Source organism: Camelus ferus, chromosome 3 (genome assembly GCF_009834535.1).
Source record: "Camelus ferus isolate YT-003-E chromosome 3, BCGSAC_Cfer_1.0, whole genome shotgun sequence".
Lineage (NCBI taxonomy): Eukaryota > Metazoa > Chordata > Mammalia > Artiodactyla > Camelidae > Camelus > Camelus ferus.
The window spans coordinates 12,022,544-12,039,337 of NC_045698.1; the positions used below are offsets into that span (position 1 = coordinate 12,022,544).

The 16,794-nt window shown below is 44.5% G+C and overlaps 1 protein-coding gene across 2 annotated transcripts in view; it reads right to left on the bottom strand.

Annotated features, from left to right (window-relative positions):
- The window catches only part of RETREG1 (reticulophagy regulator 1), a 121,843-nt gene that overhangs the window by 19,728 nt on the left and 85,321 nt on the right, over positions 1-16,794 (bottom strand). The window contains exon 1 of one of the 2 annotated variants that reach the window (XM_006192231.3): positions 14,663-15,165. The exons of the other annotated variant lie outside the window; for it this stretch is intronic. Within the exon in view, the coding sequence (XP_006192293.1) occupies positions 14,663-14,697 (35 nt within the window). The 5' untranslated portion in view covers positions 14,698-15,165. Of the gene's footprint in view, positions 1-14,662; positions 15,166-16,794 lie in introns of those variants that run through there. 2 annotated transcript variants of the gene reach the window in all.

Here is a 16,794-nt window from a genome sequence, read left to right on the forward strand (position 1 = left end):
AATAGTGAGGGAGAAGGGAGACACGGCTGTGGGCACATGTCACCGAGGAGGTGTCTGTGGCCCAGGGAGGGTGTGCAGTGAGTTGATGCTATGGAGTGAGGACAAATATCAAAAGAAGTCATTATTTCTCCTAGTGATAGTCTCTTTAGGAAAACAAAATTATAAAAACTAATTAATAGAGCCTGTCAGATTTAGAGAGAGAGTTTACAGAGAAATGCATTTCCCCTCCTTTCTCACATGCACAAAAGAGCATTAAGATTTGGCGGATAAAGAACCACAATAATCGTCACTGTGCGTTGTACACATGGAGACGGAAGGGATTCCTGAATTCACTTTTATTTAACGTAACATCTAACATTTTATTTCCATTCACATTAGGAATTTGCTCAGAAAGACTTACTCTTAAAAATTAGTATCCCTTGTGACATGTAGTTCAGTGCAAAGAAGTGAGATGTGATGGGTCTAGGCTAAACCTTATTACGCTAGTGGGTCAACTGCCCGCCATCTCCTCCGTCCCCCTTCGTTTTTACCTGTTGCAAGTACTCCACTGTCTGCCTCTAGAGTTCAAGTCTCTGTCAGTGGTGTCCGGGAGAAGCCAATGGCTGCCACATGTGCTTTGTGTGTGGGGGTAAACGGCGAAGCCAGCATACTGGAGACCATCTGCTTGCCCAATATTCTAGCCATTTCCAGGAAGTCTCCTTCACTCAATCAGGTATCACAGGAAAGGGGGCTGTGTGTCCACACCTCCCACGGCTGCCTCGGGCACAATGCTATATCCAAACCCCTTACTCCTCTCACTCTAGGTCATTGTTTACTAGATTGGCTAGTCGGTAAAATTTTAAATGCCTTCTTGTTTTATACACATACAGAGTTTATTAGTATTCCATGTTTTGCTTGTACTCTATTTTAGGGGAGCAAAACTTGCCATCCCCTAATTGTCTCTTTGGCATGGGATTATTTTGAGCTAAAAGCAATCAAGGCCCAGAAAACTCAAGAAGAAACTTTGACCTTCCCCCCAACAGCCTAAAAGAATTTAGATAGAGGGTCTGTTCCAGGAAAAGAGCCATCACCAGAGAAATCTGCAAAGAACACGGGCTAAGTGTGGTGGGGGAGACTCAGCAGGCCTAGAGATGAGTCCACTCTGTGTCCTGTTGTTTCCTCCCAGCCCAGCAAATATTTATTTACCAAACATTTGCTTTTCTATCTCCATGTCAATGGCCTTCCTTGCCTTTGAAGTCTCAAACCACTGCCTTCAACATCCTCTTCTGTCTTTAGCTGAAGATGGTAGTTAAGGTGAGGGTTTTGGCCATCCTGGTGAGTCACTCAGCTCTCCTGGGTCTCTCCCAGGTATACATATTAATAAACTTTGGTTTGATTTTCTCCTGTTCATCTGTCTCACGCCAACTTAATTCTTAGACCAGCCAGAAGAACCTAGAAGGGTAGAGGAAAATTTCTTCCTCCTGGGCAGTATAATTTAGTTACATGAAATAGACTTTATAAGAGCCTATAGAAAGATGAGCTAGCTCTTTGATCAACCTCAGTCATTTACTTTCCCTCTGTGAGAACCATCCAGAACCACAAGGACAAAACTACTGTGACATGGCATTTAATTGGGCCTGGACATTCCAAGAGTTGTCCCCACCCAGATAAGTAAGTCAACTAAGTGGTGCTAAACATTCTACCTTGAGCTCCTTGGGAGATCATCATCCTAGGTGAGAGCCATAAAGGTAAGGAGTCTTCAGGGAACTGATCACAGCCAAAACGGAACCAATGGGGCCAGATGGTCAAAGAAACCACTTATAATTAAACAACACAATGACTATTTTAAACAAAGATGCACTGAAAGACAGAGATATCTTTTCATCATTGTCTTGAAAGATATTCTATTTTTACATTGTATTTTGATCAGAACTGAATTTTTTATACACATTCTTCTCTCTCTTTTTTTTCCTAACTCAATTTACCATAATGTATTTTCAAGAAATGGAAAAATGGCTCATCAAAATGTTGGGTTCTAGAAAAGGTAATTGTTTTTAAAGACAGATATAAGCCTTTGCTTCTCTTCTCATAAACAAAGGCTTATACCTTCTAATCTATGTAATCGTTAACAGAACTGTCCAGTACAAACATGGTTTGAGTAATCCCTGTACACACTGTAGCCAACAGACACCCCAGACGCTAAGCATATGACTAGAGGTCTTCAAAGTTAAGTTCACTTTGAATATATAGCCAGAGAGGCCAGGAGTGAATCAACACTGTGAATTCTGTCATGAATCAACTCTTTGGAATCATTAAGCAAATCAAATTAATGTTCTTTTAACGAATTATGCTAAAGAGTGCAGGGATATAATAATGCACAGATCAGTGGCATCGTGACCACAGAAGTCACAGGGAGGCTATGTGGAGGTCTGACTAGTCCACAGGAGGAATTCAGGTTTCTCAAGTCTATAAAATTAAGGAGCTGAATCAGCTCAGATATTAACTGTTTTTGCTAATGGCTCCCTTCTAAATATCTCAGGTATTCAGAGGGTCCATGGGCCCTGGGTTGAGTACAATGACAGCTCTTGCTCAAGGATTTTATACTCCATTCACATGTTTGCTTGAAACGCTGAATTTGGCAAAACTCTAACGATACCCTCTACTTTTATGAAATAAACATTTATTTTCTCCTATGAAGAAGAGATTCAGAAAGGGACACTAACTTGAGAGACGAACACTTAAAGCTGGCAACATCCCCTAACACATCCCTGGTGACGCTGATGGGAAACAGAACCGCAGACAGCAGCTCTCAGTGACACTTCACGTCCTGATGTCAAAGTGTCAGCTCTCGGGACCGGAGAGGTTCCCAGCAAATGGGCCTCTCATTAAGCTGAGAAGGCCCAGGCTACTTCCATTTTCTGAGGCTGTGAGGCTCTTAAAGATGTAATATATCAATGCTTGTGGTCCTGTAATGGAGGAACTGAAAGCCATATGAGGAATTCCATCTTTCCTTTCCATCCGATTGCTGATTTCCGGCCCTGGGGACTACAAGGCCAGTGCAGACGCCCATCTGGCCTGCCTTCTGCGGGCTCAGTCAGCTGGATCCGCGCCGGTGGCCTCGACACTGCAACCTTCGTGATTTGTTACCTTTCTTCGCTAAGGCACTAAAACATAAAAGTAGGGATTCTGTGCTTGGTCAAAGCAGGGACCTATGATTTCACTGGAAACATGGACTGGGAGATCACAGAGATCGGGGTTAGGGTGTAAAAGCAAATTTACTGGAAACAGTGGGTGCTCCTAACTGTCAGGCCCTAATTACCTGGGAGGAATTAAACCTTCCTTTCTCAGATTTTTCATATGGGGTTTAAAAGAGCTATCATAGCCTACTTTATCTATTGCAAACAGTGATCACTTTAAGCTGCTCTTTCAGAATTAGATAACTTTTCTATTCCCTTATCTGGGCTGGTATAGGTTACTAATTCTAAACCATATTAATGAGAAGTCAGTATGAAGATTCTTAGCCTCACAGTATAACTTGAATATTGTTGACGGAAGACTAACAAACCAAGCAGTACACTCTTGGGGCAGTCAACTCATTCCAAAAAAATTAACTTACATATACATGTTGTGGGAGTTACAAAATTGCCAACTGAGTTAGGACTTGGAAGAAAGATTAGTGTTCTTGCATAAAACACACCCCCATGAATTAGCCATGATTTCTAATTGTATTTATTTAAAGAGGTGCAAGAATTTAACGACAAGTCGAACCACCCACATAAAGGATCATTCTAAATGTTTACACCTATTCTCCACCAAACTTTCTAGTTGTTTGGCCACTTTTTCAAAAAAGTAGCTCTTACTCATTCTCTCTAATACGTTCAACTTAGTTTTCATAGAGGTAAACAGCTCTGTGTATTAAGATATAAGTTTGCCTACTGTATCAAATGTCAAAGTGACAGGGGTTTAAGAAAGAGAGCACTTCTTTTCTCCCTCTTGCACCCAGCAGAGCATTGTGGTCCAGCGCTGTTATGGGATCTCTGTAACGTTGTAGACCCAGGCTCTTTCCATCTTGCTGCTCAGATGCTCTCAATATCCCACTTCCATCCCACAGTCCACTGCAGCCAGCAGGGAGGGGAAAAAGGGAACAGCGGACACTTCCTCTCCCTTTGAAGTCATGGCCTGCAATCTGTGTGCAGAGCTTCCACCCACCTCCCACTGGCCAGAACGCAGTCACATGGCCGTGTCTGATGCAAGAGAGTCTAGGAAATGTAACTCAATTGCTGGTGGCCATCGTCCAGCTGAAACTTGAGATTCTATCACCAAAGGAAGAGAAGTCGGGTATTCGGGAACAACCAGGAGAATCTCCCACAGCAATACTCCTTTTGATCTCTTATTTCATCAGGTTACATAATTTACAGTTAAAATTATGCAATTACAATAGCACCAACAGCGGGCATTAAGGTATTTGAGAATAAACACACTGACTCAGTAAGCACACAACTCAGATGGTGGAAGCAGTCATAAACCAGAGCAGGCAGACAACCGTGGTCTGCAAAGGGCCAGGCAGCAGGTATTCTCAGCTCTGTTGGCCGCTCAGTCCGTCCATTCAGCTCTACCACTACAGCACAAAGGCTGCCGCTGACCGACATGCAAATGGGAGAGCACGAGCGTTCCAATAAAATCTGAGTTACAAGAGCGGGCTGTGGGGTGGATTTGGCCTCTGGGCTGCACCAGCTTGCTAGGTTCAGGGTGCCATGGGCTTCACGCGGCCCTACTGTAGTGATGGGCATCAGTGATTAGCCCAGCCGGCTGCCCGGGAACCACCCGGAGAGCTTCTAGTCTAAGGACCCCTCCCACTTATTGTGCATGTTCCAAGTGCTAGCAACTACATCGGGAACTTTATACTAATTCCTCGCATCCTCACACACTCTGACAAGGTAGGTAAAAAGCCCCCATGTTCCAGATGAGAAAGCAGACACAGCCAAGAAGTCGCAGCACCAGGACAGGAACCCAGGACTTTCCAGACCCAACCCAGCAGCCTCCCAAGCCCGCGGTTAGAAAAACAGTCCTTTTGCCAATAATATATGAAATAAAAGCACTCCATTTCTTGTCGTAGTACTGGGGAAACTGTTGTTTGCCAGATGTGACTTGTCAAGTATTTCAATGAGAAAGACTTCCTCTGACCTTAAAACAGTCCTTGTCCTAGAAGTTTATCCAGGTTTCAGCAAAAGGCATCTAACCTTTAGATTTTCCCTGGGTAAAGCTGCTAAGGTCTCAAGCTTCAGAGCACCGGTAACTGCTGGAGGGGCAAAGTCAAGGTGCCATCAGTAACCCTGCAAACTTGGAGGGTCTTTCAAAGTTTATCTAAATAAACGAAGTCTATTTCCCAACCCCTCCATCTCCCCCGCCCCCAACTCCTCACCCGGGTGCAGTGGGCCCCACTCACATGACCACTCCACCTCCCCAAGCACGGCAGACCACACTAACTCATCACAACACTCTTTCCAGAACCTTCCTGATGAGGCCTCACAATCCAGTCAAAGTTCCAAGCACCATTTCCAGTTTACCGGAGTTGGCACGGAAAAAATGAAGTCATTTACCATCAAACCCTCAGCACCCTCAACGCTTACCGTACGGAACAGACCGCCTCCCCCTTTCCCCTCCGCGGTGCCCGAAAAAGGGATTATCAGTTACTTCCCTTAGTATTGCTGCCAAGGTTTGTCCTATCTTAGTTTACTGAGCCAATCTCTTCTTGTTTCCGCAAGCAGGTCATTAATTCTAGGTTTATAATCTCCTTTTGTGCGTGTTCCTTTTATAACAAAATCTACACCTCTAAATCTTGCTTCATACAAACAAATATGCTTCTAAGTACTACCAAATGGGGAAACTATGACTATTTAGAGTCTGTGTTCAGTTTAATCACTTTGGAAGGAAAGTTACCCACCACTTCTGCTGCACGGCTACTCCAGAAACACGCAGTTAATTTCTTAAAGAAGGGAGTTCAAACAGACTCAGGCCACCTAATCAGTGAGTCCTGATAGAATGCTCTGAGGAGAAGACATTAGTAATTTCCAAAAATACACAAGCACATTTGTAAGCCCCTCATCTTATCCAAAGATGGAGTCTGTCAGTGTCGTTTCTACAGGGCTTAATGTGAAGATGCACCACAGACAGATGGGTTTGCTTTCCTTCCAAAACTCAAGTGCTTGCTTACAGACCCACCGAAACGCCACCGTGAGATGTCACTTCCTGAGTCACAGAATCACAGTGGTACGCAGCTGCCTGTTCCGTTTACAGCTGGCAAGGAGGCCACAGCGCAGTGGCAATTACCGCGGGACACTCCTTAAGCCCCACAAGCGGTTATCTGCCCGGCTCTGGAGCCGCGGTCTCCATCCTGGGCACACAGCAACCCGCCACAAGTCACAGGTACCCGGGAGAGGAGGCATCCGGGGGTCGAGCCTCTCCCACACCTCTTCCCACGTCAGGCCCTCACGACTGCAGCCCCCGCCTTCCGAGGCGAGGACTCTGCCGTCTGGCGATCCCTCCTCAGACACCGTGGAGGCCACAGAGCGACATCTTCAACAGCCCTCGGTGGCGTTTACCCAGTGGGTGTCAATCACACCCAGGGCAAGCCGACCCTCTGAAAATGAGGCCGGGGGTGGGAGTGCGGAGCCAGGAGGAGGTGTGATCCGGCCTGAAAGACTCACAGGAGCCTCCTTCTAAGGGTAACAGACTGTCCTGAGCTCACCTGACCTGTGTGTGTCCCCCAGGAACAGCCAGGACACCCCCTGCCCCACTGTTCCCTGGACGTCTGCACCAGGACACTTTGTGCTCTAAATGGACTGCCTTGTGTTGCTACATCCAGGTTTGCCCCTTGTCTCTGCCAATTTGGGATTAACAGGTGGCAGGTACCATGAGTGAGAGAAGGCACTTCCTGGTGGGAAGGTACCAGGGGAGCACTGAGGTTAGAGAGAGAGTGGATGAATGAGAGGATGAGAGAGAAATGGGGGGGAAAACAAAAAACAAATAAACAAACAAACAAAAAACCACACGGGGCGCAGCAGCTCAGGGAGAGTCATCCTGCTGGATCATCTCACCCACAGAAAACACTGGATGAGATGACACTGCTCTGGCCCACGAGCCAGAAGCCAGGACTCCCCCAGGAGCTCATTTTTATTTTCCTACTCAGAGTTCACTGGTGGTTTCACAAGAACAGCTAAAGAAGCATAAACAGACTTTTAACCCACTTCTGCCTGAAGGTCTTTACTCCAAGTATCCTGTGGATACTCAGCTCACTGTCGGATGCATTGGACAGACATTCTCATTCCCCTACGAAGGGGTAAATGCTCTCGCTCAGCATAGGTCGTTGGCGTGATACCCATGCTCACTTGGGTTAAATCAATCCCAGGAAGGATCAAAACAACGTGAACCAAACACGCACCCCTTGTGGCCCTATCCAAACAGGAAGAGCACACACACCATCTAGACCAGACCAACCAGGAGTGCCCCAATTCCGCACGCACCCCCGTGCAAATGCAGACTTGAGAACAGCACTTACAGCTGATCCTTTTTATCTGTGCATGTGTCTACCTGGGTGAACAGGTACAGGGAAATATCTAGAAGGGCATTCATCAAAGGGTTGACTGATTATATAGGGACTGGAGGCTTGGGGGTAATTTGTACTTTTTGCACTTTTATTTATTTTTAATATTTAACAATGAATTATATGTTAAATATTAACATATTTAACACTTTCACAAAGAGAATAAAGCCACCAAGAAAAGACCACCATCTAAAGAGAGTCAATGACCACCCATGCTGAGCAGCCTCCTTGTATATCATGACCGGCAATTGGATATTCACAAGGATTAGACCACAGATGGTCGGGATGTTTTCACTCAAACGTGACCTATTCTATATTGCTTAAGGAAGTGTACAACTTAATTAAATATTAACTATTTCTGAGCACTTATAATGAGCCATTCACTAAGCTAAATATTTAATGTAGATTACCGTATTTATAAGACAAACCTATAAAGGAAGTATTATTGTCTTCATTTTATGGAAAACAAAATGAAATTCAGAGAGGCCACCTAACTAGTCAGTGGTGAGGCTGGGATTTGCAGGCAGGATTGGGAACAGCTTTGCATCCCTCCACAGACCATGTCTGCAGTCACTCTACGGAACAGTCGAAATAGTTAAGTGTTTCATCTAAAGAAGTGAGCTTCAACTAACGAGGAAGTTATTCTGTATATATAAGTATATTCATCAAGAGACTAGATCACTGGAGTGTTCCTCTGTTAGGAAGAGATGTCACTGGTTTGCAATTTTTCTAAGAGCAGGAGAGGGAGCCAAACCCAAACGTTTTACTATGTAACCTTTCCAATGATAACTGACAAAAGTTCATAAAAACAAATAGTAGGTGAACATTTTTTCTCATTCTGGTAGTTTTAAAATAAAGCCTGCAAGATTCGATGACATTCTTCCCAAGAATAAGTGGGGTTCATGTCCTCTCCCCTCAAACCTGGGTTCTTCTACTGTTTGACCAAGAGGACATGGTAGACCTGATGCTTGGCCAGTTTCTGGACCCAGGCCTGTAACTGGCAGCTCATACTTCACGCCCTCTGATCCAATCATCCCCTTAATGAGTAAAATTAAAGTGGTATCTCTCACTCTCATTTATGTGGCAAAATAATTTTGAATAACAGAGGAATATTAATATATGTGGAAAAATCTAAAGGATAGAATATTTTGCAGGCATTAAAAATGCATCCAAAATGTTTAATGTCATTGGGAAATTCTTATGAGAGAAAAAAAAAGCAGGGTACAAAATTGTACATATTCTACATAATTATTGTAACTTTGCCAAGAAAATCTGTCCAAAGAAGTACTAGAGGAAACATAACGATCTTTTTTTTTTTTTAGGGGAGTAAGATTCCAATTCATCCTCTCTTCTTTATATTCATTTTTCTCTGTACTATTTTTGTTTCTCCAAATAAAGAGTTGTAACATGTTTTAGTGGGAGGACACCACTGTGTATGAGATTGGCCCCTCAGGTAAGCTCGTGGCCTCACATACCTTCTGTGGGACTCAAGATTTCCAGTGAGGAGACACCAAGCAGACCTGGACACAGGTTTGCCCCTGAAGGGACAAAGTCTGGAAAGAAGGACAGCCTGCAGGAGTGGGCTGTCCCTCTGGCAGGACAGCTTCTCTTGGCTGTCCTGGGACACCCTTTTTGTGGCCCACCATACAGCAGCTGCAGCCCTCCTTGGCACTGGAAACCAAAGAGGCCTTCATCAGACTGTAGGGATGGCAAAGAATTAGTCACCCTGTGTTTATAAGAAATGAGCTTTCACAGGGCTTGATTACCAGAGCTCACCGGGCAGCCGTGAGGGTTTGGGAAGCGCGTTGCTTGCTCCCTGGTGGTTAAGATATTTCACACTAAACAAACTCTCTCGCGACAAGGACAGACTGCATTGTTCTCCGTTTTCTTAATCAATTCCAAATATTAGCCCAGCTGGATCAAAGTAGGATTTCAAAAGTGGTAAACACTGTCTACGCCCGAGAGCTATTTCCCACAACTCTGTTGGAGGGTGAAAGAAAAATAAATCATTAATTTCTGTGACAAACCTCTACTTTGGGAATAACATAAATGAAGAAGATGGAGCACAGTTAGAATTAAACGCTCACTCTTGCATCACTTGTGTGCTGGGGCTGGCCCCTGCAGGTTCACAAGAACCAGTTTCGAGCATCTCTTCCAAACCCCACTTTCATAGGTGGCTTGAAATGGACCACAGCGGGAGTATTTACAACAGAGGAATCAAGGAATGCTGAAGATCAGAGAGCCGGTTGTTCAGTATCTACCAACACACCACTGCCTACAAGGCCCAAGAAGGGGTTCCCCTACCTCTCTCATTCACCTCCAGACACCCCCTCCTTTCTCCTCACGTCCCAACCTGACCAGACGGACTTTCTGAGCATCAAGCGCACGGAGTGCATGACCACCACACAACTGCCATAGAAGGCGTGTCTAACTGCACAGGTGCAGGGGTCAGCTGCCTGCCTTCAAACAGCTACTCCTTTACTTACTGGCTGTGTGAACCCTGTTTATTCACTTCACCTCTCTGTGCCTATTTCAAAACCAATGGCAACATGAGGACTTTTGCAGGCATAAGAGAGCTGAAATACGTGGGGACCCACCTCAGCTGAAGGTCCAGGCACACAGAGCTGGGGCGTGCTGGTCAGACTTCTTTGTGAGGCTTTTCTTAGCCTCACTGTATATTTTAAAGAAATAGTATTCATCAACAAGGAAAAATTAAGCCTATAATTGGGCCAACCTGGATTATTAAAAACATCTAGCTTAAAGAATGTATTTAAACCAATTTCTTTTAAATCTTCCAAGAATAAAATTGCTAATGCCATTTGCAAATACTAAAGAGGCCACGTGCTTTTAGAAAGCTTTGGTTTTCTCAAATACAATAGCCCTGGGCATATCCAGAACCCAAATGTACAGCATCCTCCCCACTATGAGCAGAGCAGTCACGCCTGTGAGTAGCTGAGATTCCTACTACAGAGCTCCAGTTTTAGAGGCTCAGTGGCCTTTGGCAAACTTTTGAATCTTCACTATGTTATATGAAAAGTCAGATGGCCAACTTCACAGAGCCCTGCATTAGCAGCCAGCGGTTTGCTTCTGAAATGCTAAAACTGCACACTGTTCTTTTGGTAATAGTCTACTTAGCAGGAAATATTAAATCTGGGTAAAGCATAAGCAGATGCCTCTAAGCAATGTGGAAAACAACTGCTCTCTGCGGTTTCCAAGAGGGCATCCCCTCAGTGTCCTTTCCCCTGTCCCGTGGCTGGCAGGACACCAAGCCCATCCTTCCTCCCCATGGACTTCTGAGATCCTTGTCCAAAAAACCCACACCAGAGCCTGTCACACACTCAGAGCCCACATCGCTGGGCCAGACTCTCTGTCTGTTCTCTCTCTTACAAAGTAAAGCCCCTGATGTGAGTCCAAGTACCTAGGACAGGTCTACACCCCCACGTGGGGGACCCAGGTACCCGTCACCTGAGGAGTGATCCCAGACTACTCTGTGGCTTCCAGGATAGCAGCCCTTCTCCTTGGATTTTCTTGATGTGTCCTTCATACTGATTTCTGAAATGCTTATCCAGCTACTTTCCAACGTACAAACTCAAGTTATGCTCCTAAAGTTAGCAGCATTATCACACCTCAGAATCCACGTTTCCATGAGACGTTATAAATGGTGCTAAGATCCAATTCATGAGCGCACATATTACCTCGGTATGTCTCTCAAGTGTTTACTGAGGTGGCCCCACGGCCCTCAGCTGCTCGCTCAGGACCTCTCATAGCCTGGAATGACATCCAGCCTCCGACCACGGCCTATGAGGCGCTGTGGGCCTGGCCACCCCCTTTCCTAGTCACGGCTCTCTTTTCCTGCCTTTCTGCTCCTAAGAGGCCGTCTCAGGATTTCCACCCAAGCCCAGTCCTCTCCATGCAACACACTCTCCTTACACCTCACAGGACCAGCCGCTTCCAGTCTCAGCTGTGAGAGCACTTCTGCGGAGAGCACGTCTTAACTACTCTTCCAGGTAATTCCCCACATTACCATTTTTATTTTTATCTTTTCTGTCCTCTGATCAGAAATACTCTTTACTTATTTTTTTAACTTGTGCCGGCCTCCCCCATTCAGACTGTGTGCTCCTTGAGAGCGGAGGCCCAGCCCATCACCCCATCACCAGGCACAGCCATTGGTTTGGATGCAGCTTGATAAACACATCCCAAATGAGCCAGGGGACGCGGGGACCTAGTTATCTTCTGTGGAAGTGCTGCTGAGATGAGACACATTCAGGGCCCGGTCTTGGAAGCCTAGGATGCTCCTGCTTCAGGGCAGCTGGAAGAGGCATCGCCTCACTTATCCACTCCACTCAGGCTGCTGGGGACATCTGAGGGCCTGCCCGCTGCCTTGAAGGTGGGATCCGAAATGAGGTGGGATGAAGAAGCAGACGTCTGGCCTGGGTATAATTTTCCTCGCATTTCTGGATCCTGTCTGCTTCCCGGGTCGCTGCCTCTACTTTCTTCTTCTTCGGCACCGGATGCTGCCTGCTTGGGCTTCTGCCTTCCTGATCTGGCATAGGAATGGCATTTGGGGGGGAGGGCAGGGGAAATTAAGTTTATTTATTTATTTAACGGACTTACTGGGGATCGAACCCATGACCTCGTGCATGCTAGGCATGTGCTGTACCACTGAGCAGCCTCCTCCCCTCCCCTCCCCTCCTCTCCATGGCATTCTTTCACACCCTCTCCCCTCATCTGCTGACCCCGACACTGGCACAAAGTCTTCGGAGCGTCTTACCAAGAGTGTTCACTATTGGCAACAAGATAAACGGCCAGGAGGAGGGGCTCTCCTCTGCTTCCCTCCCCGCCCCCACCCCCCAGCTGTGTTCACGCTCATCCATTTGGTGAATATGAAACCGTGTGTCAGAGACGCTGGACCACCGCGCAGGAGGCCGGCCATGCGGGCGGTGCGGGAAGCACAGTGCAGGTGCCCTAACGCAGCAGCCCAGTATTTGGTTCCCACTGATTAAACGCAGAGTTAGTTACAGAGCAGTTTGGGTCAGCAGATTCCAGAACAGAACAGAAGTAACATGAAGAAGCCCGTATGTGAGCCTCAACCAGAACCTGCTACAATCGAGCTCCAAGAACACGTTCCGTCAGCAGATAGGAGACTCATAATAGTTACTTCTCTTTCAGGCGTGGCTTGCACAAGGGAGTTGTCCAGTGACATTTAATCTCAAATTTAGCAAGAGGAAAATTCCCTCACAAGCATGATATTTTACTTCTAGCCTGGCTCTAAACGCTCCCCCTGGCTGGGGTGCCGTTTCTAACTTCCTGCACAGATGGGGGAAAAACAAGCAAGTGCACGGGGCAAAGCAGATTCTATAGGAAATCACCAGCTGCTGAGAGCTGGGAGTTACCTCATCAGAATGAAAAAGTGGGGGCAGGGGTACCCTACTTCAAACGAGTGAGATGTTTCTCACTTTCAGCAAATGTATTTTTAGTTTCTGGTAATAATATTGATTAGATATGTGCCGATTTTATATACATACATCCATATATATTTTTATATATACATCTTATCTGTTTATCTTTTGTAACCAGTACAATATTCTTAGGAAAAAACTGGTCTGTTTAGTTTACATCACAAACTGTTAGTTCAAAATATTTATAATTATCTATAATTAATTAACTTAATTACTCTTTAATTTAACTGTGATAATGTTATGTTTCATTAAGCAACCCTTATTACATTTTTGCCAAATCTCTCCCTTTAGCCTGTCCCCTAAATATAAAGTGGTTTAAAAATACACTCCATTCAACAAGTATTTATTAAAAGTACCTATTCAGTGCAAACATCTATGCAGAGAGTTGGTGGGAAAGCCATGATGTAAAGTGAAAAAGAGAAAGGCCTGCTTTCAGAAATGTTACAATGTCATGAGGGGACACATAAATACTGGTAGAGCCCCCATCATCTCAAACCCAAACTGACATTTAACCTTCTCTGAAAACGTTTTCTTAGCTATTTAATTAGTCCATGTCCTAACTCTAGGCACTTGTATGAACATCATCTTCAAGCAGTTGATTTAATGTTTCATTTTATATAGAAAGTTCTTTCGTTATTCAACGAAATGTGAACTTAACATCCCCTTTGATGGACTGGGAAGGAATCTGGAAGAAAATATAAACTAGGAAACTAAAGAGAAAAGTAGCTTTTAAGGAAACGATTACAACTGATTAGAGTCCACACACATACGCTATACAACCACGGCTGAAAAGGGATGCTCACACAAGGACGGAAAAATCACTGTAGTGTTCCTATTCCTTGAGAGTTACCAGTTTCCACTTTCTTTGACAATAAAACTGTCAATAACCTCTTGGTTTTTTTTTAAACAGCTTTCTTTCTACTTCATGTATATATCTCCAAATTTCAGTGACCCTAATTAGAATTCCAATGACACCAGTTCATACAAATTTTGTGAACACAGCAATGGGGCTAGAAATGGAAACTTTCAATGTGGACATAAGTTATGCTCATATTAATAGAAATAACTGCCTGCCTCCTTTCTCACCTCTATTGCCCCCTTCTTAGAGCCAGATTATTAATAAAAACTTCGATACAACTCATGTACTGCATATGGGAGCCCCTAGGATCACATTTTCAAAGGTAAAAACTGTGGTTAAAAAAATTATTGCAATAGTAAAATGGATATATTGGTCTAAGAGTTCACCTTTACAAATGTTCAACAAGTCTTTAAAATGCGAGCATTTTACAAAATGTTCACTAGCTTAGATTTCTAACAACTACCATCTAAATTTAAAACTCAAACATCAAGAAATTCAAGGAGACTTTACAGGGTGTAGGAGGAAACACTTTTTAATAATTTCAGGCCATCACTTCCTCATTCAAGAAAAACACTTAATAGCATATGTTTCTAAAAATATATTCAGTTAATTTTTTGTCTCTCTCTTCATGCTAAAGAAAACTCCATTTCTATTTTTTTAATTTTAATTTCAACTGCCTTTTATATTAGTCAATAATATTTTTTAAAAGATAATTAGTAAATGAAATAGACTCCAGAAAAAGTAAATATATATCATAATTACCTTTTGCCTGGTCCAAAGTCCTCACCTTCAGGCATTGCTGCCCTTTAAAGAAATAATAACAAAGTGGAGATGGTTTCTTCTCCTCGCTGACGGTGACTGTCAGGAGGGGGAATACCCCAGTAAGTCAAGTTCTTTCCTTTTGGGAGAAAAGCGCTCCTCCCTTACTCAGAAAGTAGGTGTTTACAAATGTCTGAAGCGCCTGCCTGCCTTGAATGAAGCTCAGAGCCGGGTTATCAGGACTGTCCCCTTCTAAAAATAAATAGGTCACCTCTTCCTCCTGGGACCGTGACAGGCAGCTGGGAGCAAGCACTGCCCGGCTGCCCAGCATTTTCTGCCCAGTCGTGTGAGAAGGTGTCACCACCCAGCGATTAACCTTTCCTGGGATGACTTCACCTAGACCAGCCTCCCCTTTCTCTTCCCCTTTTTTTTTCCTGGCATGACAGGGCACCCCACCGAAGGACGGCAGGGCTTGAAACTCAGCCTGGGCTATCAGATCTCCAGCTCACAGGAGGGGCTCGGGGGTGGAGATCAAGACGGGCAGCACCTGCCAGAGCCGAGAGGCGCGTCTGTGCTGGAAACGCACAGCCACTCAGCAAAAACATCCCTTACTTAACAACAACAACAAAAAGGGGTGGGGGGAGCAGTGAAAGAGGGAATGTCAATAAATAACTGTGTTTTTAGGGATACTGTTTTGCCAGAAAGTCTTTCTTTGGGTCATCTAGATGTCTCAACTCAGAAGTCAGCACACCAGTGTGGGTCCGTGTGTTCCTTTGGTTAACGTGGTTTCCTCTGAGGTGCCACCCCTCTGCCGTCAGGGAGCAGCTGCACACTGGAGCCTCAAACATTTTTATAGCTCGGTCCCTCACTGCCTACAAGTCACCCATTACCAGGGACCCTCATTCTGCTTGTTTTCAAAAAAGGCTAAGGAAAATGTTACTGAGATCCCTTTAGGAATATATCCTGAAAGCTTTGCATAAAAACTTGGAACCATTTTTCTTTTTCCAGATTGGGAATGTTAAGTAAGGCCATACGCAAGATCTAATTATTGAGAAACAATATACTTTTCTTTTCAAAACATGTGTTCCATGGTTATAGGATTAGTCATAGCTAATCCTAGCCACATATCTGTATTCCATGTATACTTCGCATTTATACGTGTGAAAGTGATTTCTAGAGCATTAAAAAATTGAAAAGTCAAAACAAATATCATGTACTTTTCTTGAGACAGCATTAGCTATTTTGTGACACACGTGTCGCGGCAATTGGAGACAATTCTTTAATAGTTCACACAAGAGGTGAAGTTTTAGACTTCAAGCTCTAAGGCTAAGTGGCTGCAGACGCTCAAACACATAACTCAGACACTGCTGACCTTGAAAGAAAGCAGTCATATAAGCAGAGTTCCGAAGATCAAGGCGTGCCCAAGCCTCTCAGAACTGGAGCAATGTGCTGTGTCGTTAGAAGTTCCGGGTCTGAAGAAGGGAAAACTTGAGGCACTGACAACGTTATCCACGAGAATATTTCACCACTTCTACTTAACCTGATCCACAAAAATGCAAATTCTAAGATCTAATTCTCAGTTCTAACAATTCTATCCCATTAACTTTACCTTTTTTGGTCCTTTTAAGCTCCGACTGCGCTGTTCCTTGACTACCTACAGCAGCTGTTGTTGAACCTAGCTGCTGCTGACGACAGAACTGACTACTATATCCCTGAAACCTGCCTCTCAATTTTAAAGGACAATTGGCTGTGCTGTGCTGTAGGAGATGGATTATCCATTACTACGATCAAATATTTCCTTTAATTTCCTCTAAAAATACTTCCTTTAAGCACTCCTTCATGCATTTTTAAGTTACTTGCTCCAACCATAAATTCCCCTATAGGTATATTTGTGTTAATTTCTGAAATTCACAAGGACAAGAAGGGGAAACAGGACGGCACAGATGTCAAAAACCAGAGGGAGGACACAGTGGGTGGCTTCCTTGCCTGAATGACACCTGCGGTCCTGTGGGGAATTAGGGTGTCAAGGTTTCCCTCATCACTGCTGACCCAAAATCTACTGGGCATCCTGAATTTAAGGACTCAGAGAATACAGATGTGGGAACGACCCTGAGGGCCACAAAAGCCAACCAGGA